General features: G+C 38.4%; 1 protein-coding gene across 1 annotated transcript in view; it reads right to left on the bottom strand.

Annotated features, from left to right (window-relative positions):
- The window catches only part of LOC150081141 (ubiquitin carboxyl-terminal hydrolase 8-like), a 581,739-nt gene that overhangs the window by 436,285 nt on the left and 118,718 nt on the right, over window positions 1–26,736 (bottom strand). Inside the window, exon 5 of the mRNA XM_090381373.1 lies at window positions 13,272–13,429. Coding sequence (XP_090237499.1) covers window positions 13,272–13,429 — 158 coding nt within the window. The remainder of the gene's footprint in view (window positions 1–13,271; window positions 13,430–26,736) is intronic.

The following is a 26,736-nucleotide window of genomic DNA, read 5'->3' as shown; positions in this document are numbered from 1 at the left end:
CCATCTCTTACATCACGCAGTATGACTGATGTCTTTTGAAGTTATGATGGACATCATGGCGACATCTAATCTTCCTTACATTTCAAGGGAAATGTAAGGAATATTTTAAGGTACAGCCCTAAAACAGTGTTCACAGTCTGGCTGCTAGGTAATCCATCAAACCAGATCTATTGGTAACTCTCTAAGAGGCTTCCCAGATCAGGTAATGTATAATGTTATCACCTATACAATGCCAGATAGTGAATGGAGGGAGTTCAAGTAGTGTGTATGCAGAGGGCATTGTCGAGGCTATGTTATGTCAAGGAGCTGGGTATATTCTTTCCATGTGTATGCCATATTCCAAAATTTCAGCATGTCCTCCCCACCTTATCTTACTGCTGAATAAATTATGAATTGTCAAACTAATATAGCAAACTTATCTGCAAAAAGATCTAAAACCTCACAAACACGTCCTCATTAATTTCACAAATATTAATTTGATAGTATAAAACAGAGCTACAATTCTCTGTATGTTCTACGTTGTATTACTATATTTGTAGAAGAATAAGAGAAATTTCCCTCAATACGGTATGTAGAACACTTCCGTATGACACTCTCCAAAAATTTATTTCATCACTCATGAAATAGAGCAGTGGGTCGAGTTTACCATCTGCAATCTTGTTAAGTAGCCACACACAATAATTCAGAGGTTTTGCTGAATCAGATGGCAGTAATTCTTGGTGACGCACATCACACAATAGGGTTTCAATTTCAAGTAATGAAGTACACGAAAACAAGAAGTTGATTTCACTCCAGTTTGTTGTGACAATTTCCTGATCGATTTTCCAGGTCTAGCTAAAATTCTATTTTGAATGCTCAACACTGCCTTTGGAGTCCTAACAGAGGGCAGACAGTTTTTCGGTGCGTTTACAACAAAAACACACAGAGAAACCATCTACCCTCTGTTAGTTTACAACGGAACCTGCTGTCCGCCATTTTGCAAGTAAGCACTGAATAGCACTCTTAGCTGGGATGGTAGCAATAGGAAATTTCTCAGAAAATAATTCCTGTGTTTCCTTAAAATAGCCATTACATACATAGACTTCCAGTATATAAATCCTTTCTTGCAAAGAATATGGCTTTCTGGACGATACTCTCACACACCTATCACTTACGAACACCAAACACCGACTGTATGAGCAACACAAACTGAATTGATTTAGCCAAAATTCATTCTTTGAACAACTTCACGCGGGAGTTGTTCAAAAATGAATATCACACCAGTATGAGGCGGGCCGGTTTTACATGGAAAACTCTGTATAATTACATTGAACACTAAGTATTTTGCCTCATTGAATAAAAATGTATGGTTTTCATTAATGGCATGAAAGGCCAATCCTGATGCTGTTGAACGACAAGCTTAGACTGAGGACGTGCTGTTTTACTCTCACATCCGGTGTACACTGCGTCGAGCCCTGGTGAGACCAGTCGCAATCACTACATAAATTAAACTTTTTTAATTAATTTTTTAATTGTTTGCTGACATGTAAGTTAGTGCAAGTGCATCATTTCTATGATGCACTTGCACTATACAGTGCTCTATGATTTTTTAATTGTTTTTAATTTATTACTGTAATCATTTTGCGTTAATTTTATATTTGTTTAAATTTCTGGAGAGTGTCATACGGAAGTGTTCTACGTACCATGTTAAGGTAAATTTTTCTTAGTCTTCTACAAATTTCAAAAATATACATGGACTCAGTTCCAATCTAAAGGATGTCCATTTTCACATACAGTCTGACAAACCCCAAACCAATCAATAACTGAGAGAATCTCAGTTATTGATTGATTGATTCAACCACTGCTCATTTCAGTTGTCAGAACTATTTGCTGTATATACAAATCCTTTCTTGCGCAGAATATGGCATGATTCCTTGCACTTAAAAGTTGGTACTTGTGCATATGTCTGCTTTGATATTCTCTGTCAGACTTAAAAATTAGAAATCTCCTCTCTTCAAACTTCTGTGGCTTAAAATCTATTTACTACATTCTGTCAAACGGGGAACATAGTATGTAAAAAGGATAGGTGGAACAGGACAAGTGTATCTCTGCCAGGGGCAAAGGCTGATCATGTTGTAGAGCGGAAATCATTTTTTAAGGGCACAAAAGGTGATATACACACTGGCACTAATGATATTAAGAGTAGGAGACCAGTGCAAGTGATTGACAAGTACAGGTCACTGTTGAAAAAAAGTCGTGAATTAGGGTTGAATTTGAAAGTGTCTGCAATTCTGCCCAGACACGATAGGAGGGAGTATATGATGAGAGAGTTGTTGATCAATTCGGCTCTGAAAAGATTGTGCAAGGCTCAAGGGGTAGGCTTTTTTTTCAGCCTAGTCTGTACTTGTTGAGAGCAGAGAGAGACTGCTTCTACAGGGATGGGATACACTTAAATAGAAAGAATTCAAGAATTGCTGATCCGATCAAGACAGTGTTAGGTGGGTCAGAAAACTGCTAGCTTGAGGGGATACAAGGACTAATAGATTAACAGTAGCCACTGGCAGAGGTTAAAGTGATTCTTGCACTGCTTCTATTGGAATGAGCAGCAGCCTGGAAAACAAGACAAAGGGTATTTCAGAGACTGCTGGGAAGCATTGTGGTACAAGTAAACACATGGGTTGTGTTAGGGTAGCTAAGAATAGGATCAGTTGCATGTCTACATGCGTGTACACCAATGCTAGGAGTTTGGTAAATAAATTTGATGAATTTGAGGTGTTGCTCAAAACATCAAAGGCAGATATTGTTGGGAAATCAGAGATGTGGTGTCACACAGATATAAGGAATGCAGAACTGGAATTTGGGGAGGACAATGTGTACAGAAAGGATAGACAGGATAGGAAGGGAGGAGGGGTTGTGCTATTAGTTAAGAAACACATAAAATCAAAGGAAGCGCAGCCAGTCAACATCCGTGGGTAGTGCAGTGTCGAGTCAGTTTGGAGTGATATAAGCATTGGGAGATCAAAATTGAGAGTAGGAGTGTGTTATAGGACTAATGACTCTGATGAATATAACAAGAAACTGTACACGAAAATAGAGTGGGCCAGTAAATGAGAGAGTCTTATAATGGAGGATTTTAATTTCAGGAATAGTGACTGGAATTTGTGGGTTGGTCACTCACACACTAGCAAGGCTTTTGTGGATTTATGGGATGATTGTTTTCTACATCAGCATGTTTGGGAAGCAACTAGATCGAGTAATACTCTTGATCTGATTATCAGTAGTGATTCTTCATGCATTAAGAATCTGCAGATAAAGGAACCACTAGGTGGCAGTGATCACAGTGTGCTGAAGTGGGATTTACTCAAAAAGGTAACAACCAACAGGTGTAAGGGAAAGGGTTTTTCCTTTCGTAAAGGTGACTACGGAAGTTAGCATTAGCATTAGTAGAGGCATTTGATGCAAGAAAGCAAGCTTATGCAGCATCAGCCAAAAAAAAAAAAAAAAAAAACCCCACTTCCACTTCACCCCTCTGTTCATTCAAAATACCTGTCCAGCTGAGCCTTAAACTTATTTAGGCTATCAACCTCCACCACAAGGAAAGGAAGTCTGTTCCACCAACCAACCACCCGCTGGCTAAAGGCAAATTTCCGCACGTCTATCCTACATCTGTCTTTCCTCAATTTGAATTTATGCCCTCTCAGGTGATTTTTCTGAGCTAGAGGAAGAATCCCATCAGCATTGAGCATGCTTAAACCATTCAAGGCTTTATACACCTCTATCAGATCACCTCGCTGGTGCCTAGTCTCCAGACACTGTAATTTGCAAAACTTAAGCCTTTCTTCGTAAGAGCACCCCTTTGTTCCATTCACTAATCTTGTTGCCCTTCTCTGTACTCGTTCCAGCAGCTCTACATCCTTCTTGAAATGAGGCCTCCAGACCTGTATACAGTACTCTAGGTGTGGCCTGACCATTGCCTTATACAATGGAATAATCACCTCCTTATCCCTGCTGGAAAAATTCCTGTATATCATTGACAATACTCCATGAGCTACTCTTGCAGCCTGTCTGCACTGCTCAGAGAACTTCATATCTGCCTGCACAACCACCCCCAAGTCCCTTTCATTCTCTACCACTGTCAGTGTAGTACCACAGAGTTGATACGTTGCTCTGGGGTTGCTGTTTCCCATGTGTAGTACTTTACATTTGTCAATGTTAAACTACATTTGTCAATGTTAAACTTCATTTGCCACCTCTCAGCCCATCTGCTCAACCTTTCCAGATCCTGTTGCAGCAGCATAGTGTCAGTAGTGTCCTTGACAACCCTGCCAACCTTTGTATCATCTGCAAACTTGGACATTAAGCTTGATATACCATCATCAATATCAGTTATAAATACAGAAAACAATAATGGACCCAACACTGAGCCCTGAGGAAGTCTGAGACAGTATTTAAATTCTATACATTGGGACCAACTGATGATGTTACCAACAGAAAATTCAAAATGGGAAGCATTCTAAGAATTAATCTTGGAAGCTACTACGCTTAAAAGGCCTAAATGGATGTCACATGAACTAATGAGACATGTGGCAGAGAAGAAAAATGCATGGGATACATATAAATTAATGGGTGATATGGAAGCCTATGATAGATATAAGTCTGTAACCAAGTCACAAAGGAGATCAGGCAGGCAAAGGCAGATTATGAGAAATCTTTAGGAAAGAATGCAAAGAAAAACAGCAAAGCGTTCTTTACCTATGTAAATTCTAGAAGGAAAGGGATGAATCAGATTGGTCCACTGGATATTGATGGTACAAATGCTGATGATCCTGCTCAGGTGGCTAACAAACCAAATGAGTATTCTGCATCTACATTCACACATGAGGAGTTATTCAGGTAAGGCAATGCCAGAGGTGAATTAAACTCTGGCAGTGAGCTAGATGAGTTTGAATAACTGAGAGGAAAGCAGCAGAGAAGAAATTGTTGAAGATAAACATAAAAAAGTCACCCTGTGTGGATGAGATCTATCCAGTTATATTAAAGGAGGCAGCAAAGGAAGTAAGCAAATCCTTAGCCATAATTATGAGAGCTTACTTGAACTCAGGGGAGGTACCCATGGTCTGGCGATGTGCAAATGTGACCCCAATTCACAAAGAAGAATCAAAGGGCGACACAAGTAATTATAGTTTAACCTGTTAGTTTAACTTCTGTTCCAGGGAAATTAATGGAGGCTCTGGTTAAAGAAGCACTGCAGGATCATCTAGATGAGACTTCAGTTATAGCTTGGACAGAGCATGGTTTTGTTAAGAGAAAGCCTTGTCTGACATCATAGTATCCAATGAAATTGGATACTATGATGTGGTCACAAAGGAACTGGATGCAGGGAATAACCTTGATATCATATATTTGAAAGACCTTTGATACTGTCGCACATCGTAAAAAGGCATCGTAGACTGTCGCACATCTTAGAAAGGCCTTTGATACTGTTGCACATCGAAGACTGCTGCACAAATTGGAGCAGTGTGGCATTGGAGGCAAGTTGCTGCTATGGATAAAGGGATGGTTCAGTGGGCGAAGACAGAGTGGTAATCAATGGGCACTGCTCTTCGTGGACTAATGTAATTAGTGGAGTCCCTCAGGATTCAGTGTTGGGTCCATTGTTGTTTTCTGTATTTATAAATGATATTGATGATGGTATATCAGGCTTAAAGTACAAATTTGCAGACGATACGAAGGTTGGCAGGGTTGTTAAGGACACTGATGAAAGTATGTTGCTCCAACAGGATCTAGAAAAGTTGAGCAGATGCGCTGGGAGGTGGCAAATGAAGTTTGACAATGACAAATGTAAAGTACTACATATGGGAAGCAGATGTAACCCCAGAGTAACGTATCAACTTTGTGGTACAGCTGACAGTGGTAGAGAATGAAAAGGACCTGGGGGTAATTTTACAGGCAGATATGAAGTTTTCTGAGCAGTGCAGACGATCTGCAAGAGTATCTCATGGTGTCTTGTCAATGATATATAGGAATTTTTCTAGCAAGGATAAGGAGGTGATTATCCTCTTGTATAAGGCAATGGTCAGGCCACACCTTGAGTATTGTGTACAGGTCTGGAGGCCTCATTTTAAGAAGGATGTAGAGCTGTTGGAACGAGTATGGAGAAGGGCAACAAGATTAGTGAATGGAACAAAGGGTTGCTCTTATGAAGAAATGCTTAAGTTTTGCAGATTACAATGTCTGGAGACTAGGCACCTGCGAGGTGATCTGATTGAGGTGTATAAAGCCTTGAATGGTTTGAGCATGCTCAATGCTGATTGGATTCTTCCTCTTGCTCAGAATAATCACCTGAGAGGGCATAAATTCAAATTGAGGTAAGACAGTTGTAGGATAGATGTGTGGAAGTTTGCCTTTAGCCAGCGGGTAATTGATTGGTGGAACCGACTTCCATCTTTTGTTGTGGAAGTTGATAGCTTAAATAAATTTAAGGTTGAGCTGGACAGGTATTTGGAACTAACAGAGGGATGAAATGTGAGCGTTTTTTGTTTTTTTTTTTTTATTTTTTTGGCTGATGCTGAATAAGCTTGCTTTCTTGCATCGTATGCCTCTACTAATGCTAATGCTAAAACTAAGTGGTTAAATGTAGAAAAATTGAAATTTAGATGTTGAAATGAAGTACCGGGCAGCGTTGGCCCAAAGACTGCAGGAACAGGAAAACAGTGACAAGGTTAAAGATGAATGGACTTGCATAAAGGCTGCAATTCTGGGTGCAGCACACGTAACCTTGGGTGAGACCTCAAGGCCAATAAATGAGGAATGGTAGGATGGCGAGTGTCAAGTAGCAGTAGAATTGAAGAGACAAGCCAGGGTGAAATATTTACCGTGGAAGAGCAGAGCGAATAGCGAACACTACAAGGAAAAATGGATTGCTGAAGCTAGGATATGTAGAAAAAAAAAGAGAGAGAAGCTTTAAGAAGGAAGGTCAACAAAATCGTGGAACATTACAAGAAAAAGGAAAGTAGAAAATTTCATAAGAAGATTAAAGAAAGTACACAGGAATTGCCAACCAAAAGATACTGCATGTAGAGATAGTGAAGGGAACTTGCCGACTGAGAGAAAGGAGGTGCTGAAATGGTGGAAAGAGTATTTTGAGAGCATTTTGACAGAATGTAAGACTGAAACAAAGCAGTTATTATACTATACAGTAGAACCATGCATTGAAGACCCTAGCTTCGAAGAAATTCAAGAAGTTATTAAGTGCTTAAAGAACTTTAAAGCAGCAGGGGCTGAGGGAATAACTTCAGAGATGCTCAAGAATGGTGGAGTGACACAATGGAGAAGGATACATAATCTGATATTATTAATACAGTCTGAGGAAAAAATCCCAGATGAATGGAATCATACAGTCAATTCACAAGAGTGACAAACTGCTTTGCTCTATCTATAGAGATATTACATTTCTGAGCCTTACTTATAAGATTTTGTCAGCAGTTATTTATAGCAGACTGGCAGCATATTCAGAGAAAATCACTGAAGAATATCAGTGTGTCGTTTCAGACCCAATCGCTCAACAACTGACCAGATTTTCATCTTCAGGCAGATACAGAAAAAAGCATTTGAGTATAATATACACTTATTTACGTATATGTATATTTCAAACAAGCTTTTGATTCACACAACAGAGAGGAAATGATAGATGATTTCCTTCTCCTGGGAATACCCACAAAGACTATTGGGCTCATAAAAGCAACCCTGGCAGGCTCTAAAACAGTGGTGAGAAATGACAATAAGTTGACAATTCCCACTGGTGACATTAACACTGGTGTTAGACAGAGTGATGCACTGTCTACTGTGTTATTTAACTTGGTTTTAGAGATGGCTGTCAGAAAATTAGAAGTGACTCCGCACATTAGCATTAGTAGGGCATATGATACTAGAAAGCAAGCCGATATAGCATCAATTGAAAAAAAAAAAAAAAAACAACTCTTCCCATTTCACCCATTCATTCACTGCAAAAAGTTTCGAAGTTTGTAGACAGAAGTTTGTTCAAACTATCAACCACCCACAGCTAAAGGCAAATTTCTGCACATCTATTCTACAATTGTCTTTCCTCAATAAGCCACCCAGGTGAGTAATCTGAGCAAGAGAAAGAATTGCATTATCATTGAGCTTGCTCAATCCATTCAAGGCCTTATATACCTCAATTAGATCAACTTGCAGGTGCCTAGTCTCCAGAAGCTCCAATTTGCAGAACTAAAGCCTTTCTTAGTAATACCAATGCTTTATTCCACTCAGCAATCTCGAAGAAGCGGGGATTTGTGTCAGATGAGAACTTAATAAAAATTTGGAATTTTCGATAAAAACATAAGAAAGGCACCTGGGGTGGATGGGATCCATCCTGTTATATATTAAAGGAGGTGGCAAATGAACTAAACAAACCCTTAGCCATAATTATGAGAGCATCCTTGGACTCAGGGGGAGGTCCCCATGGACTGGTGATGTGCAAATGTATCCACAATTCCCAAATTGGGATCAAAGGGCAACACGAGTAATTGCAGACCAGTAGTTTAACTTCTGTTCTGGGTAAAATAATGGAGTCAGTGGTTAAAGATTCATTGCAGGATCATCTAGACAAGAATGCAGCAATAATTCAGACACAGCATGGGCTTGTTAAGGGAAAGGCTTCTCTGACAAATTTGATTGGATACTATGATGTGGTTACAAAGGAACTGGATGCAAAAAATAATTTTGATATCATATACTTGGATTTCAGGAAAGCTTTTTACACTGTTGTGCATGGAAGACTACTGTACAAATTGGAGCAGAATGGTATTAAGGGTAAGTTGCTACGATGGATAAAAGGGTGGTTGAGCGGGAGAAGACAGAGGGTGGTAATCAATGGACACTGCTCTTCATGGACTAATGTTATTAGTGGAGTTCCACAAGGTTCAGCGTTGGGTCCACTGTTGTTTTGTATATTTATCAATGATATTGATGAAGGTATATCAGGCTTAGTGTCGAAGTTTGCAGATGATACAAACGTTGGCAGGGTTGTTAACGACAGTAAAGACAGTATGCTACTCCAACTGGATCTAGATAAGTTGAGAAAATGGGCTGGAAGTGGCAACTGAAGTTTAACCTTGAGAAATGCAAACTACAGCAAATGGGTAGAAGTAACCCCAGAGGAATGTACCAACTGTGTGGTATTACACTTAGGGTGGTAGAAAATGAAAAAGACCTGGGAGTAATTGTGCAGTCAGATATGAAGTTTTCTGAGTGATGCAGACAGGCTGCAAGAGCAGGTCATGGGGGGTTTTGTCAGTGATATACAGGAATTTTGCTACCAGGGAAAAGGAGATGATTATCCCTTTGTATGAGGCAATGGTCAGGCCATGCCTTGAATACTGCGTACAGGTCTTTAGGAGGATGTACATTTGTTTGAGCATGTACAGAGAAGGCCAACAAGATTGGTGAGGGGATTTCAGGGGCTGGAGACTAGGCACCTGCAAGGAGATCTGATTGAGATGTATAAGGCACAGAATGGGTTCAGCACGCTGAATTCTGACAGGATTCTTCCACTTCCTCAGATTACGAATCTACAGGGGTATAAATTCAAATTGAGGAAAGAATTGAGGAAATTCAAATAGAATAGATGTATGGAAATTTGCCTTTAGCCAGCGGGTGGTTAATTGCTGGAACAAACTTCCATCTATCATTGCAGAAGGTGATAGCTTGAATTTTCAAGGAGTAACTGGACATACATTTAGAGGGAAGGGTTGTGTGATTTTTTTTTTTTTTTCTTTTTTTTTGGCTGATGCTACATAAGCTCATATGCTTGCTTTCTTGCATCACATGCCTATATTACTATTTAATTATGAAACTATGCACATTTTTACTTATTTTTTATAATAAATGATATATGCTAAACCCATGCTAAATAAACTGTATTAATATACTTCCTTCGTTGTTTTTTTTCCAAAAATACTACTACTGAAGTAACAAACATAAGGAAACAATTTTTTAGTTTACTTTTGATATCCTTTTAATTTAAAATTTTTCCTCATAGCAAAGAATGAGTTCCGAAATAACAAGTACCGGTACCCATTTTTTTTTCCAAAAAAAAAGTGCTGCTACTCATATGCAGTACTTTGCATATGTCAAGGTTAAACTTCAGTTGCCACCTCTCAGCCCATCTGCTCAACTTTTCCAGATCCTGTTGCAGTAGTGCACAATCATTACTGTCATTAAAAACCCTGCCAACCTTTGTATCGTCTGCAAACTTAGACATTAGCCCTAATATACCTTCATCAATATCATTGATAAATACCGAAAACAACAATGGACCCAACATCGAACCCTGGGGGAACTCCACTAATAACATTAGTCCATGAAGAGCAGTGTCCATTGATAACCACTCCTCTCCCACTCAATCATCCTTTTATCCATTCTAGCAACTTGCCCTTAATGCCATTCTGCTCCAATTTGTACAGTAGCCTTCCATGTGCCACAGTATCAAAAGCTTTCCTAAAATCCAAGTATATGATATCAAAATTATTCTTTGCATCCAATTCCTTTGTGACCACATCACAGTATCCAATCAAATTTGTCAGACACGACTTTAGCATTAGTAGAGGAATTTGATGCAAGAAAGCAAGCTTATGCAGCATCAGCCAAAAAAAAATAAATAAATAAAAATAAAAAAATAAAAATAAATAAATAAAAAATAACCACTTCCACTTCACCCCTCTGTTCTTCGAAATACCTGTCCAGCTGAGCCTTAAACTTATTTAGGCTATCAACTTCCACGACAAGGGATGGAAGTCTGTTCCACCAACCAACCACCCGCTGGCTAAAGGCAAATTTCCTCATGTCTATCCTACATCTGTCTTTCCTCAATTTGAATTTATGCCCTCTCAGGTGATTATTCTGAGCAAGACTTCCTATTAACAAACCCATGCTGTGTCTCAACTATAACTGCAGTCTTGTCTGTATGATCCTGTATCACTTCCTTAACCAGTTACTCCATTATTTTCCCTGGAACAGAAGTCAAACTAAGAGGTCTATAATTACTCGTGTCACCCTTTAATCCCCCTTTGTGAATCTGGGGACACATTTCACATCTTAAATCCATGGGGACCTCCCCTGAGTCCAAGGAAGCTTTCATAATTATGGCTAAGGTTTTGCTTACTTGCTTTACTGCCTCCTTTAATATAATAAATAAGATCTTTATTGTAAGGTTCACCGGTACACGCAGGTACCACTACTCTACAATACCCTTCACGGCATCATGCCAAGGGTTCTTAACTGGATAGATGCCATCCACCGTGGGTGCCTTCCTTATGTTTAACATAGGTGCAGAGAAAGTGCAGGTCTGTGCATATGCTGATGATGTCACTATTATCAGTAGGACTATAAGAGCACTGGAGGAAACAGTGGCCAGACTGGATAGTGAAGCACAAAGAAAAGGACTTAGGATAAATGAAGTGAAGAAAAATATATGGAAGTCCGGAGAACGGCAGACAACGCAGAAAATTTAAGAACCAGCAGCTTTTCGTTTGAGCATGTTCAAAATTTTGCCTATCTAGGTTCACAGATAAACCAGTCCAACTCTATTAGTAATGAAATTGAGTCCCGTTTTCTGAGTGGAAACAAATGCTTCTAAGCATAAGAAAAACTAATGAAGTCCATAGTATTGAACAGACATTTAAAATTAAGAAAAAAAAGAAAGTCTCATTAGACCAGTTGTAACATACAATTGTGAAGTTTGAACATTAAAAAATAAAGATGAGCAGTTGTTCACAGTGTTCAAGCATAGAATTTTGCGAATAGCCTTTGAACCCGTACAAGACACTGATGGATCCTGGAGGATCAGAATGAACCATAAATTTGACAATCTTATTCAGGGTGTGGACATCGTCAGATTTGTGAAGGGCCAGAAACTTGCCTGGTTGGGACATGTTATGAGAATGGATGATAGCAGAAGAACTAAGAGGATAATTGAAATGGAAATCTACAGATAGAGGCAAGATTTTTTGTTATTTTGGTTTTTAGAAGCATTAGCAACTAAGGCCATATTGCTCCGAGATATGCGGTGATCATTCCCTGACCTTTCCGCATCCTCCGTATTTGGTGGTGACGGGCTCGAACCCCGGTCTAATCAAGATTTATTTTTATTTTTGTTTTTTTTTTTTTTTTTAGGAGCCTTAGCAAATGAGGCCATATTGCTCCGGGATATGCGGTGGTCATTCCCTGACCTTTCCGCATCCTCCGTATTTGGTGGTGACGGGCTCGATCTAATCAAGAAGCGTGTGCTAGAGGGGCAAGAGAAAGACTGCGGAAAAGATAGATGGATGACATAGAAGAGGACTTAAAGATCATAAGAATAAGAAATTAGAGAAGTTTGACTAGTGGGAGGGCTTACTGGTGGAACATCGTTGAGAAGGCTAAGACCCACCCTGAGTTATAACATCAGAAGGAGAAGTGCATTTATGTATGTGTTGGAATTTTCATTTTTCAGTTAAAAAATATATAACACTAGCCAATATTAAATTTTTTCAATGTTTGTGGCACAAATTATCATTAAATCAATATAATGTTAAATTATGCAATTAATTTTTGTTCTGGATCACTTAAGTCACATTTATAAATAACAGAAAATTTTAAAATATTGTGAAGTATTACACTTCCCCACCCAACTAATTCATGTCACCGGCTGGCAAAATTTTCTGGGGAGAACACTGCTGAATATACACATAACTAAAAAGTGAACACGAAACTGTGTAAAAGAATGGAATTTATTGTGGATTAAAGCAATTGCATCTAAGGAATAACAATAAGGGGAATTGTGCCTGACATTTTCGGGAGCTGCATTGCTCCCTTCTTCTGAGGATTAAATAGATAGAAGAAAGACCTACTGGTCTATATTGGTTATAAAGACACTCTTGAGTGTCTGTACAGCCAACTTAGATATTCAGACGACTTACCCTTAGATGTAATGACTTTTAACAACCTGTGCTAAAAGACCATTAAAAAATGCATGTTTCTGCACAATTTTGTGGTCTAGCTTTAGTAACATTGCATAATTTCTTTTTCATAATTATCTTCTGAAAATATTTTTTAACCCACTTAATGGTTGTAATCCATGTGTGTGGACCACTTTTTTTTTTTTTTTTTTCTTAGCCACTGGTCCAAACAAACTATATGTACTCTCTGGTTTTCTCGGATTGGGTTTTTTTTTTTTATTAATCTAGGTAACTATTGATCATATATCAACAACAGATCTTGCAAATGATACTCACCTATGCTTTCAACATTTAACTTATATAATACAGTAGGCACTTTTCTTTCTTCACTTTTAGAAGGTTCTGCAACAGCCTTTGAAACTGAATTTTCTTTCAACCTTTCTACTGCTTCCTCTCTAAATTCTTTTTCTGAAGCTTCCTTTAAAATCTTATACCTAGAAGGAGTGAGACAATAATTTTATCAATTCTTGATATTCAATTCAAGAAAAAAGCATAAATATAAATGTAAAAAAATAAAATATATGAAATTCAAGGTACTCTGTAAGAAGAAGGATTTCATTTGAATATTTCTAATTTATTTATTTTTTTTTTCAGCATATTATAATTTGAGATTTGAACAAAACAAGACTATCATTTTAAATGTAAAGGATTAGTGAGTGAGGATTAGTCAGTGTTTATAAATTAATCCAGAGTAATCCATTAAAAATGGCAGTAAAGTAGGTGAATACCAAATCGAAAGGTTGGAATGATAACAAAAACAGATAGCAATATCTGCCAAAAACTGCACCCCACTGGATGTCAACTACCACAAATTTGAGGATACCAAAAGTGCATTATTCAAACATTCCATTAGGATATGTTTTTGTGAATATTGTAATTGTACTTATTGGCATTATTTTTCCAAGTATGACTAGGTTATTAAATGCACTAAACTGGTCAGGAAAATAACCCACACAATAAAGTCTGGCATGGATTGTTAATATTTATACAGCAATAGCTATTAGTAAGTGATAAATTATATAGTGTCAACTGAGTAGTATCTTTGTTTACTTGTAATAATGGTAAAGCTTGTTATGGACTGTAAGAGAAATATTGGAAGAGAGAAACCAAATTAATAAAACTGAGACTTCCAACAGAGAAATGAGAAACCAAGATTTTAGATGAGCCATCATTTCCAATGTGCCTGTTTTGTACACCATGTTACACATTAAAACTCATGAATGGTCCAGGTATAAAATTTACCTTGGAATCAGGAGTGGATGAACCCTCCCATTCCAGACAAGCTAGCGCAAGAGCAAAGCCTGCAGAAAGGCAATGTGAGGATAGAGGTACTGAATCACACAACTCCGCGTTTTGAAAAAAAAAAATTTCACTGACGTTTTTCTCAGAAAGGATGTTTCCGAATCATTTTCTAATGCTGATTCCAAAAATGACTTCTGTTTGCTTCCATCAAGTCTGATTTCTACAAAAATCACAAAAGAAAATTTGATTTTTCACAAATTTTTATTAATTTATTGAATTTGTGCACTGAAATCATAAAATGATAATACTTTTACCAGACTTTTACATTTAAAGACATGTTAAAAACACTATTATAAAGAGAAGTATGGTAAAAGGTCCAAAAAACACTCACCTCTCGTCTGATCAGTTATCACCACTGATGGAATCCAAATTGGTGATAACTGATCATATGTAAGATTTCCAGATAGTTTAGATAGTTGGCAGTTAATTAACAGATTTCTCCATTACTTTAGAAAGAGTGGAAGTGAGTGAATGGGAAAATAATTGGATGGAAGGGATTTTTTACCCTTTTTAGGAACTAGCTGAATATGAACAAATTTCCAAGAAAAAGGAAAGAAAAAGTAGAATAGGAAAATGTAAAAGGCACAGAACAGGAGAAAGGTGAAATGTTTTCAGAAAAATTAAGAGGAAATAACAATATATCGAAATTCTTTGCATTAGCATTAGTAAAGGCACATATGCAAGAAAGCAAGCTTATATACCATCAGCAAAAAAAAAAAAAAAAAAAAACCTCCTCATTTCACCCATCCAGTCGCTCAAAATATTTGTCTACTTCTGCATTGAATCGATTCAAGCTATAAACTTCTACAACAGCTGGAAGTTTGTTCCCGCAAAGGCAAACTTCCGCACCTATCCTACAACGGTCGTTCCTCAATTTGAACTTATGCACTCTCAGGCAATTATTCTGAGCAACAGGAAGAATCTCATCAGCACCGAGCATGCTCAAACCATTCAAGACTTTATACACCTCAATCAGATCAATTCGCAGGTGCCTAGTCTCCAGACACTATTTTGCAAAACTTAAGTTTTTCTCCGTAAGAGCAACCCTTTGTTCCATTCACTAATCTTGTTGCCCTTCGCTGTACTCATTCCAGCAGCTCTATATCATCTTAAAATGAGGCTTCCAGACTTGTATACAGTACAAGGAGTGGCCTGACCATTGCCTTATAGAAGGGAATAATAAACTCCTCATCCCTGCTAGAAACATTCCTGTGTATCATTGACAAGACAACATGAACTAATCTTGCAGACTGTCTGCACTGCTCAGAAAACTTCACATCTGCCTGCACAATTACTCCCAGGTCCTTTTCATTCTCTACCACTGTCAGTGTAGTACAACACAGTTGATACATTACTCTAGAGTTACTGCTACCCATATGCAGTACTTCATATCTGTCAATGTTAAACTTCAATTGCACCTCTCAGCACATCTGGTCAACTTTTCTGGAACCTGTTGCAGCAAAAGTGTCATTAACAACCCTGCTGACCTTCATGTGTGCAAACTTGGATATTAAGCCTGATATACAATCATCAATATCATTAATAAATACAGAAAACAACAATGGACCCAACACTGAACCCTGGGGAATCCACTAATAAACTTAGTCCAGGAAGAGCAGCGTCCATTGATTATCACTCTCTGTCTTCTCCCACTCAACCATCCCTTTATCCATACCAGTAATTTGCCTCCAATGCCACAATGCTCCAATTTGTGCAGCACTCTTCCATGTGCAACATTATCAAAAGACTGTCTAAGATCCAAATATAGGATATCAAAATTATTCTTTGCATCCAGTTCCTTTGTAACAACATCATAGTATCCAATCAAATTGGTAAGACAAGACTTTTCCCTTAACAAACCCATGCTGTGTCCAACCTATAACTGAAGCCTTGTCTAGATGATCCTGCAGTTAAAGGTCTTTTAACCAGTGCCTCCATTCATTTTCCCTTTAAAAGAAATTAAACTAACAGGTCTGTAATTACTTGTGTTTCCCTTTGATCCTCCTTTGTGAATTGAGGTCACATTTGCACATCTCCAGTCCATGGGTACCTCCCTTGAGTCAAAGGAAGCTCTCATATTTAAGGCTAAGAGTTTGCTTACCTCCTTTGCTCCCTCCATTAATATAACTGGATAGATTGCATCCACCTCAGACACTAAATTGCAAAACTTAAGATACTGATAATCAAGTGCCTTTTTTATGTTTATCTTCAATAATTTCTTCTCCATTTTGCTCTCAGTTATTACAAAATCATCTAGCTCACTGTCAGAGTTTAAATCACCTCTGGCATTCCCCTCCCTGAATAACACCTCATGTGTAAATATAGATGTAAAACACTCATTTAGTTCGTTAGCCACCTGAGCAGGATCATCAACAGTTGAACCATTGATATCAAGTGGACCAATCTGATTCATCCCCTTCCTTCTAGAGTTTACTTAAGTAAAGAAATCTTTGCTGTTTTTCTTTGCATCCTTTACCAAAGATTTCTTATAATCTGCCTTTGCCTGCCTAACCTCCTTTGTGACTTAGTTACAGACCAGCCTATATCTATCATAGGCTTCTGTGTCACCTGTTAATTTATATGTATCCCATGCATTTTTCTTCTCTGCCACATGTCTCATTAGTTCATCTGACATCCATTTAGGCCTAAACCTTGAACAATATTTCTTAGTTGGTATGAAAAGTCTAGTAGCTTCCAAGATTAATTCTTTGAATGCCTCCCATTTTGAATTTGCTGTTGGTAACATCATCAGTTGGTCCCACCATATAGAATTTAAATACTGTCTCAGACCACCGTAGTCACATTTACAAAGGCACAAACCCTTCCCTTTACCTCTGATGATAGTTACCTCGTTTAGTAAATCCCAGTTCAGCCCACTGTGATCACTGCTCCCTAGTGGTTCCTTTATCTGCAGATTCTTAATGCATTAAGAATCACTACTGATAATCAGATCAAGAGTATTACTCCCTCTAGTTGCCTCCTGAACATGTTAATGTTGAAATCAATCATCCAATAAATCCACAAAAGCCTTGCTAGTGTGTGTGTGTGTGTGTGTGTGTGTGTGTGTGTGTGTGTGTGTGTGTGTGTGTGTGTGTGTGTGTGTGTGTGTGTGTGTGACCAACCCACAAATTCCAGTCAATATCTAGGAAATTAAAATCTCCCATTATAAAACTCTCTGATTTACTGGCCCACTCTATTTCCCTGCACAGTTTTTTATTATACTCATCACAGTCATTAGGCCTATAACACACTCCAAACTGACTCAACACTGCACTGTCCAGTGATGTCGACTGGCTGCACTTCCTTGGATTTTATGTGTTTCTTAACTAATAGCATAACCCCTCCTCCCTTCCTATCCTGTCTATCCTTCCTGTACACATTGTACTCTCCAAATTCCAGTTCTGCATTCCTTATATCTGTGTGACACCGCATCTCTGATATCCCAACAATATCTGCCTTTGATATTTTGACCAACACCTCAAATTCATCAAATTTATTTACCAAACTCCTAGCATTGGTGTATACGCAAGTATACATGCACCTGTTCCTATTCTTAGCTACCCTAACACAACCCATGTGTTTACTTGTACCGCAATGACTCCCAGCAGTCTCTGAAATATCCTGCATCTTGTTTTCCCGGCTTCTGCTCATTCCAATAGAAGCAGTGCAAGAATCCCTTTCACCTCTGCCAGTGGCTACTGTTAATCTATTAGTCCATGTATCCCCCCACTACTAGCAGTTTCCCGACCCACCTAACACTGGCTCGATTTGCATCAGCAAATATTTTTGCACCCTTTCTATTTAAGTGTATTCTATTCCTGTAGAAGCAGTCTCTCCTGTTAACAAGCACAGACCAGGCTGAAAAAAATTCTACCCCCCCTGAGCCTTGCACAATCTTTCCAGCTCTGAATTGATCGACAAGGCTCTCATCATATACTCCCTCCTATGGTGTCTGGGAAGAATTGCCAACACTGTCAAATTCAACCCTAATTCACGTTTTTTTTTCAACAGTAACCCTTTTGTGCCCTTAAAAAATGATATCTGCTCTACAACGACATCAACCTTTGCACCTGGCAGACCATACCCTGGTCCTGTTCCACCTATCCTTTTTACACACTATGTTCCCCGTTTCCCTGACAACTACTAGTTCCTGTAGGACCAGCGCATTCTGCCTTGGGGGTTGCCACTGTGTTGCGTGATGATCAAGTGTAAGCTCTGGCGTTGATGTGGGCAGCTGAGAGCTTGATGGACCCTCAATTTCTCCAATGGAACCTTTATCTCATGGCTATTCCCAATCTCGTGTCGTTTAGCTTTCCAAGAATGCAAAACAGGATGACCTGCGAGACTTCTTTTCTTCATTTCCTTGGTCGGATTACTGTTTCAAAACTTCTGATGTCAATGTTTGCTCAGATCATGTCAGTGAAATTATTCTTGCAGGAATGGAATCCTTTATCCCACACTCCACTTTAAAATCTCATCCTTTATCTAAACCTTGGTTTTCCAATAAATCTGCAAAGGCTGTTCAAGAGAAGAATGTCGTATATCGTAATTGGCTTGTTTCTAATTCTTCAGTTTCATTTTCTGCCTACACCAAAGCTCGCAACAATTGTAAAACAGTTATTTATCAGTCCAAACTAGAGTTTGAACAGGCTAAGAGTAGAAAACTTGCTTCTTACCCTAATGGTAGCCGAGCATTCTGGTCTCTTGCCACAGCTATTGGCCGCAACTTTTGCCCATCTCTGATCCCACCTCTGTCCAAACCAGATGGTTCTGTTGTCACTTCAGCCAAGAATAAAGCTGACCTGCTAGCATCCCATTTTTCTTCCAGCTCATGTTTGTTATTGTTTGTTATTTGGTGTTTAGGAGCATTAACAACTAAGGCAATATTGCTCCGGGGGATACACGGTGGTTATTCCCTGACCTTTCCGCATCCTCTGTATTTGGAGGTCACGGGCTCGAACCCCGGTCTAATCAAGAAGCGTGTGCTCTGCACTGCTGCTCCTGCCCACCTGGCTACGGAGGCGCCCCAGCTCATGTATTAATGATCTTGGTAAAACACCTCCCACCATTCCCAACACACACTCCATTCAATGGCTCCTGTGGTCTTCTGTCAAAAGGATATCAGAAGGATTTTGATGAATCTTGATGCTAAGAAAGCTCCAGGTCCTGATGGTATTTCTCCACTTGTTCCCAAAACCTGTGCTCCTGAACTTACTCCTATTCTTTGCTGCCTTTTTTTCACTTTCTTATTCCAAAGGTGTTTTTCCTTCTGCTTGGGAAATTTGCTCATATCCAGGAAGTTCCTAAAGAGGGTGACAAATCCCTCCCATCCAATTATTGTCCCATTGCAATTACTTCTACTCTTTCTAAAGTAATGGAGAAATCAATTAACCGCCAACTCTTAAACTACCTAGAAACCTTCTGTCTTATCAACGATCGCCAGTATGGATTCCGTCAGTGTCGATCCACTGGTGATATCTGGCTTATGTTACCCATTTATGGACTAATTCAATGGAAAGGTTCAGTGAAACACAAGTAGTTTTTCTTGACATCTCAAAGGCTTTTGATCATGTTTGGCATAAAGGTCTTCTAAACAAGCTTCCATCTTATGGTTTGCCAACTCTTTTTAGTGATTGGTTATACAGTTTTCTCTCTGATCACTCACTGAGGGTGATGGTAGATGTCTCTCTGTCTAACTTCTCCACTAATGCCGGTGTCCTCCAAGGTTCAGTTCTTTCCCCCACTCTTTTCCTCTTGTATATTAATGACCTTCTTCCATTGGCTGGAAATCCTATACATAGTTTTGCCGATGATAGCACATTGCATTCCACTTTCCATTTTGAGAAAACTACTTGTACTGCTCAATCAGCTTCAACTTCTCGAAAATCTGCTACCAATTCCTTAAATTCCGATCTTTAGGTAATTCTCCAGTGGGCAAAGACAACTTAGTTGATTTCAACCCTTCTAAAACTCAGTCTTGTCTTATATCTCGCAAAAAGGATTCTTCTGCTCCTATGCTTATCTTTGGTAACACTCCGATTTCTAGGCAAAAGGATATATCTCTTTTGGGGATTACCCTGACTTCTAATCTCTCTTGGCACAAGCGCATTAGAAATATTGCTTCCTCTGCATCTAAAAAACTTGGTTTTCTCTTTCGCTCTCGGCGTTACTTTTCTTCCAAACCGCTGCTCACTCTGTATAAATCGCAAATCCGCCCTGCCATGGAATATTGTTCCCACATCTGAGGTGGTGTCCCCAAAACCTCTCTCAGGCTTCTTGATTCCATTCAGAAGAGGGCAGTTAGGTTAATTAATGATTCATCTCTAACAGAGTCTCTCCACTCGCTTTCTCACAGACGTACTGTTTCTGCTGCATGCCTCTTCTACAGATACTTCCATGGGCACTGTTCTTCTGAAATGGCTTCTATAATTCCCGCTCTCTCTTTCAAAACAGTCCAAACACTTGCCGCCACCAGCCAACATCCATTTACTGTCCAACTTCAAACCCACAGAACCAACTTTTCATCTTCCTCATTTATTCATTCAACTGCCGTTTTTTTCCTTCATACGTATTTCCTGAAAATTACAGTCTAGAGAAGTTCAACTCCAATGTCAACAAATATCTTCTTTCGTCTTCTCACCCTCCAACCCAAGCACGGTACTAAGTACTATAGGTTCTAATACCTCTCGTGTTTGGGTACACATAAAAAAAAAAAAAAAAAAATTTTAGATCCTTCAAGGGCATGCACCCTGTCCTTCAAGCTCTCATATAGGCCATAACAACGCTGAGTTAATTGATTCTTATAACGGAACATATGATAACTATGAAACCGGTAGTGCAATTTCTATTATAAATATGACCTGTTAGAGAGATAAATAGCTGAGTAATATAGCGAATTTTTCAACTTCCAAGGACTTCAAACGAATTTTAAAAAAAAAATAATAATAATAATAAAAAGAGTGTTATTCGATTCACATTATGATATTTTCATGATATCTCCATTTATTCCTACGGGATGCAGAATACGTTTTTATGAATTTTTTAAGTTTGCACCGGCCAGCAAAAACTTATGTAAAATGGAATTTCCATAAGTCGAGTATTATGTAACTTGAGTATTATGTAAGTCGGACAGTTCCTGTATATATATAATAGCAGTAAGTAACTAAGTAAAGAGTGGAGAGCAATTGGAGTAAAATGGAAAGTAATAATACTAATATCAGTAGGTAAATAAGTAAAGTGCGAAGAGCAATTTGAGTACTTCTACTTCGCACTTTCTATATACCACTATTTATATTTATTTTTATAAATATATATATATATATACACACAAGATGATGATTAGGGAGGAATAATAAATATTTTGGGAGGTTATAGTATTGATTATTCTGAGTAAAAAAAGTTCATATAAACATGTGTCCAATTCTCAATGGATATGGAGACAGCAATTTGAAACTGGTGTGCAAAAGCCATTATGAGAGGTATTAAAGAACAATAAATGACATTGTTTGTATTTATTGACTTTTTCAATGATACAAAATGATATAAAACACAAATAATTGACAAATTTTTTACAGTTCACAATAAATGCTCGAAAATCACAGCCAACCTCAATGCACTTTGCAACTCTTGTGGTAATATGACGTGTTGTTCTTCTGAGATCATCTTGGCATTCCTTTATGAGGGAAGCAGTATCCAAAATGCAAGCGAGCAATTCTTCTCTTGAATTCAACTTTTCTTTGTATACTGCCCTTTTCATCTATCCCCACAAACAAAAATCTAACGGAGTGAGGTCTGGAGACCTTGGTGGCCAATGAATAGGACCACCAGAGCTGATCCATCCTTCAGGGAAAGTTCAATTTAGATCAATTTATCACCAGACGGGTACAGGGCGCAAGAGCTCCATTATGCTGAAAGTACATACCAATCCTTGTACTATGATTTTTTAGTGTTTCTCACCAACCATTGAAGTAAAAACGAAAGACGAAAAACCAAATTCTTAAAATTTTTAATATTTACAATAAATTTATTTACAAACAAAACAAAATACCATATTACTGATGATAGCAATTTTAAAATAAGACAACTGTGATATACAGTAAATATACAAGGTGATAATGCAAATACCGAATTTAAAATACAATAAAATATACTAGGTTAAAAGCGCTAAAATACTAACTGAAGCTTTCAAAGGCTTCTGCCTTCTTTCTCAACAGTGTACTTCTATTCTGCGGTGTATCATTAAATACCAGCAGGTTCGCGGTGCGTCTCACGTAAACGTATACTGTTCCCGTCGGAACCGGAAGTGGCTCGGGAGCGTTTCAGGCAAAAACGTTCATCCCCTCCAAGGATTACCGCCTCAAAGAGGGGATGAATGCGTGTGCCCCTATCTCTATTTATATTATTCTCGATAGAACTAATTCGTAAGCTCTCGAGCCACTTGAGGTCCCAAAATCTATGTGCCCAATCAGTGATGACAGCTTCGTCTGGGGAGATTTGATGTTGCTTCTCCCAGAAATGTTCAGCTACGGCGGATTTACCATAGTCTGCATTTCTTATCGCATTTGTGTGCTCCCCCAGACGATCTTTGAGACGCCGTTTTGTTTCTCCCACATAAAAAATCATAGTATGAATATACCCAACCCCAGAGGCCTATTTGAACAATCCTTGTAACCAAGGGAACCTCCAATAGTAGTGGAAGTCCATTTTGCAGAAATTCCAGGTAAATGGGCCCTGTAAGATGATTTTGTCACAACATGCACAATCAACTGATTATCGATGATACTTCTCTGTAAACACATTTACAGAGAAGCGATGTTGAAAATTTGTTTCTACGGTGGCATGTGGATTTTCGTCTGACCACCTATAAGAGTTGTGGGTGTTGTTTGATACCATCACGGATGAAAGTAGCTTCATTGCTGAACAGTATTAATGGAATTAATCGGCAATTAGCATTTACTTACCGACAAAATTCCAATCACTGGGCGTCATCTCATGGTTGAAGGTATTGCACCTGCTGTATGTGAAATGGATACAAGCCGTTCTCACGTAATGTTCACTATACTCGTCTTTGGAACACCGATATGCATAGAAATTCTTCGTGTGCTAATGGTAGAACTACGTTCTACAGAGTGAAGAATTTTTTTTCTATTTCATCCATATTTTGTTCATTTGCACGTTCAGAAGAAATATGAGCACTGGGAACTGTAACAGTCTCATGCAGTTTGGTGTAAGCACTAGTAAATGCTCTTGAATCCAGTATTATGCGGTTAGGAAACCATCGACGGTATTCTCTACAAGCAGCAGTAGCACTTCCAAACCACAAAAACCATAGACAAACACCATATCAGCATGTGTGATGATGTGCGACATTCTTAACAACACTTCTAACGCCAAACATCATCAGGTTATAACTGCTTCTTGGTCACATGTGATTCAGAGAGCGGTGCATGCCAATTTCAAACAGCTGCATCTCTGTATCCATTGAGAAATGGACACATGTTTATATGAACTTTTTTACTCAGAATAATATACTATAACCTCAGTCCAATGGACTATCTAGTGGCTGGACTGCAAACACCCCCTTTGCAGCTATACTCTCAAAATGTAAGGAACACTGGATCTCATTACAATACCCATCATAACCTCAAAAGACATCAATCGTACTGCATGATGGAAGAGATGGGATGATTGCTGAAGCTTTTCTCAGGAGACTAAACATGGGTTTCACCACACATTAAGCCTCCAATAAGCAAAGTGGTGGTACTGCACCAGTTGATGAGAGAATCTACACCCTAGTACAGTCAGTCGTCAAATAGCACGATAGTTGTGTTCCTTGAAACCCTCGTGCAATGCAAAATCATGCAATATAAACAACAGGTCCTATGGGAAAAATAGGGTTAGGTGCCGACCACCCAAGATTGAACACACATTTGTAACCAAAAATTACCAAACACAATAAATTATCATAATAAAATACTTACGTATTTTATTACGACTATTACATAATAAAATATTGCTAATGCTTTTGCTCCTATCGTAAGCAAACTTGTTTTTTGTTTGATTTTCTATCCAAACAGACAACAGCCATTCCATCTCTTCCAATTCTTTTTGTCTTAATCTAATGGATTTTAATTACACTTTGAGTTGCTCCTGCTATAAAAGTTGTTTTTATTTTATCTGCATTCTTTGTAATTCTCGGCATTGCCTCATTTAGGCCTGTAGCACGTGCAATATCACATGGTCTTTCATTTCGCTCAAAGCGTTTCGCAATTTCATATTCTTTTCCTCTATCGACAGAGGCAGACTGGCCATAAGCCTTACTGGGGAAACTCCGGTGGGCCGGAGGCCGGTATGATTTTGGCCATAAACCATAGTATGAGGCCACCACAAATTTTCCCGGGTAAGAATTTTTGACCCAGTCCGCATCTGTTTATCAATATTGCTTTTCTTTTTCTCTCTGAATCTGCAGTCTTCACCAGGACGCTTCCTTTTCACACCTTTTAAGTATTTTACTCATTTTTTGGGAATAAAGCACAATTACAAAATGAGGAGGCACGCTTGATACGCATAAACAAAGCTGCGCGCGTGTAACAACTGAATAAACAACACTGTAAAGGCAGAGATACACTATTAACACCTCACATTTTACTAAAGCACATTTCTGGGGGTTACTACCATAAAACAATAAAAACAATTTCCAGTTGCGTTTCTGCTAGTGGAATCTGCTATAAACTGGTAGTAAACTCGATCTAATTGCATTTGCGATAATACCGATAGCTGAAATTGTGTGGGTTTTTACCTTATTATGGTGAAATGTGTTTCCCCTTCACTGATATAAAAAAAAACAAATACATTTTCAGAATCTTCTCTTCATTCCTACGTGTTGCGTTCAGTTGGGGTGATTCCGCGTTCAACTGCCATTTCTTGTAAACACAAAGGCGAATCATGCATAAGCAAATTCGGTTCGTGTTATACACGATATCGTTCCCCTATTTATAAATCGTGTATGATCAAATTCGTGTAGTGTAAACACGTGTTATACGAAGACTGACTGTACACTATTAACACCTCGCATTTCACTAAAGCACATTTCTAGGGGTTACTACCATAAAACAATAAAAACAATTTCCAGTTGCGTTTCTGCTAGTGGAATCTGTTATAAATTGGTAGTAAACTCGATCTAATTGCATTTGCGATTATACTGATAGCTGGAATTGTGTTGGTTTTTACGTTATTATGGTGAAATGTGATATAAAAAACAAATACATTTGCAGAATCTTCTCTTCATTCCTATCGTGTTGCATTCGGTTGGGGTGATTCTGCGTTCGACTGCCATTTCTTGTAAACACAAAGGCAAATCGTGCATAAGCGAATTCGGTTCGTGTTATATAAGATATCGTTCCCCTATTTATAAATCGTGTATGATCGAATTCGTGTAATGTAAACACGTGTTATAAGAGGAGGACTGACTGTACTGCCTGGTAACACAGAGGGGTAGGTGCAGTATTTCAGAACTTTCACGTGGGAGAAGGGGTATACCCAGAGTTACTAACAGTACCACCATCATGAAGGCACAATCAAGAACAATTTCAATTATTCCAAAACTTAGCCCTGTCTTTTATCTCACAAAAAGGGGTCTTCAGCTGCAATGATTATCTTTGATGACAATCAGATTTCTAGATAACATCACATATTTCTATTAGGAATTACCCCAATTTCTAATCTATCTTGGCATAAGCACATCACAAATATTGCTTCTTATGTATCTAAAAAACTGGGTTTACTATTTTACTTCCGACATTACTTGTTTTCCAAACAACTACTCACTGTGTACAAATTCTCAAATGTGCACTACCATGGAATACTGTTCTAATGGGCTCTAGACAGCTTAGAGAGGTTTTATGGTAATGGCCCCAAAACCTCTCTAAGATTTCTAGAGCCTATTCCAAAGAGGGTAGTCAGGCTGATTAATTACCCGTCTCTTTCAAAGTCTCACCACTCTGTCTCCCATATGGCCTGTTTCTACAACATGCCATTTTTACAAATACGTTCATGGGCATTTGTGATTCCCATGAACTCACAGAACTAAGTTTTCTTCTTCCTGATTTATGACTTCAACTTCAGTTTTCTAGACGCACCATGCTTCACATTTATTCCTTGAAAATTACAATATACAAAAGTTCAACGACTATCAACCCTCTTTCACATGGTAGTAAGTACTATAGGTTCTAATATCTTTCATGTTTGGGGTTTTTTTTTAAAAAAAATTAAAAAAAAGTCATTCTCAGCACTTTATTCATTTCTGATAAAAAGCTAAAAAGCTAAGGGTCAGAGAATATTCAACCAGATAAAGAAACAAACTGAATTTGGATTGTCTCTTTCCTGCAAAAATGCTCTTGATAGTGAAGTCTTAATAGTGCTATTGTTATAAACAAAATCT

The sequence above is a fragment of the Mastigoproctus giganteus genome, chromosome 9 (assembly GCF_048544385.1).
Source record: "Mastigoproctus giganteus isolate SK-2022 chromosome 9, ASM4854438v1, whole genome shotgun sequence".
Lineage (NCBI taxonomy): Eukaryota > Metazoa > Arthropoda > Arachnida > Uropygi > Thelyphonidae > Mastigoproctus > Mastigoproctus giganteus.
Note: the sequence above shows the minus strand (reverse complement) of the source record. Positions and strands in the feature narration are given on the sequence as shown.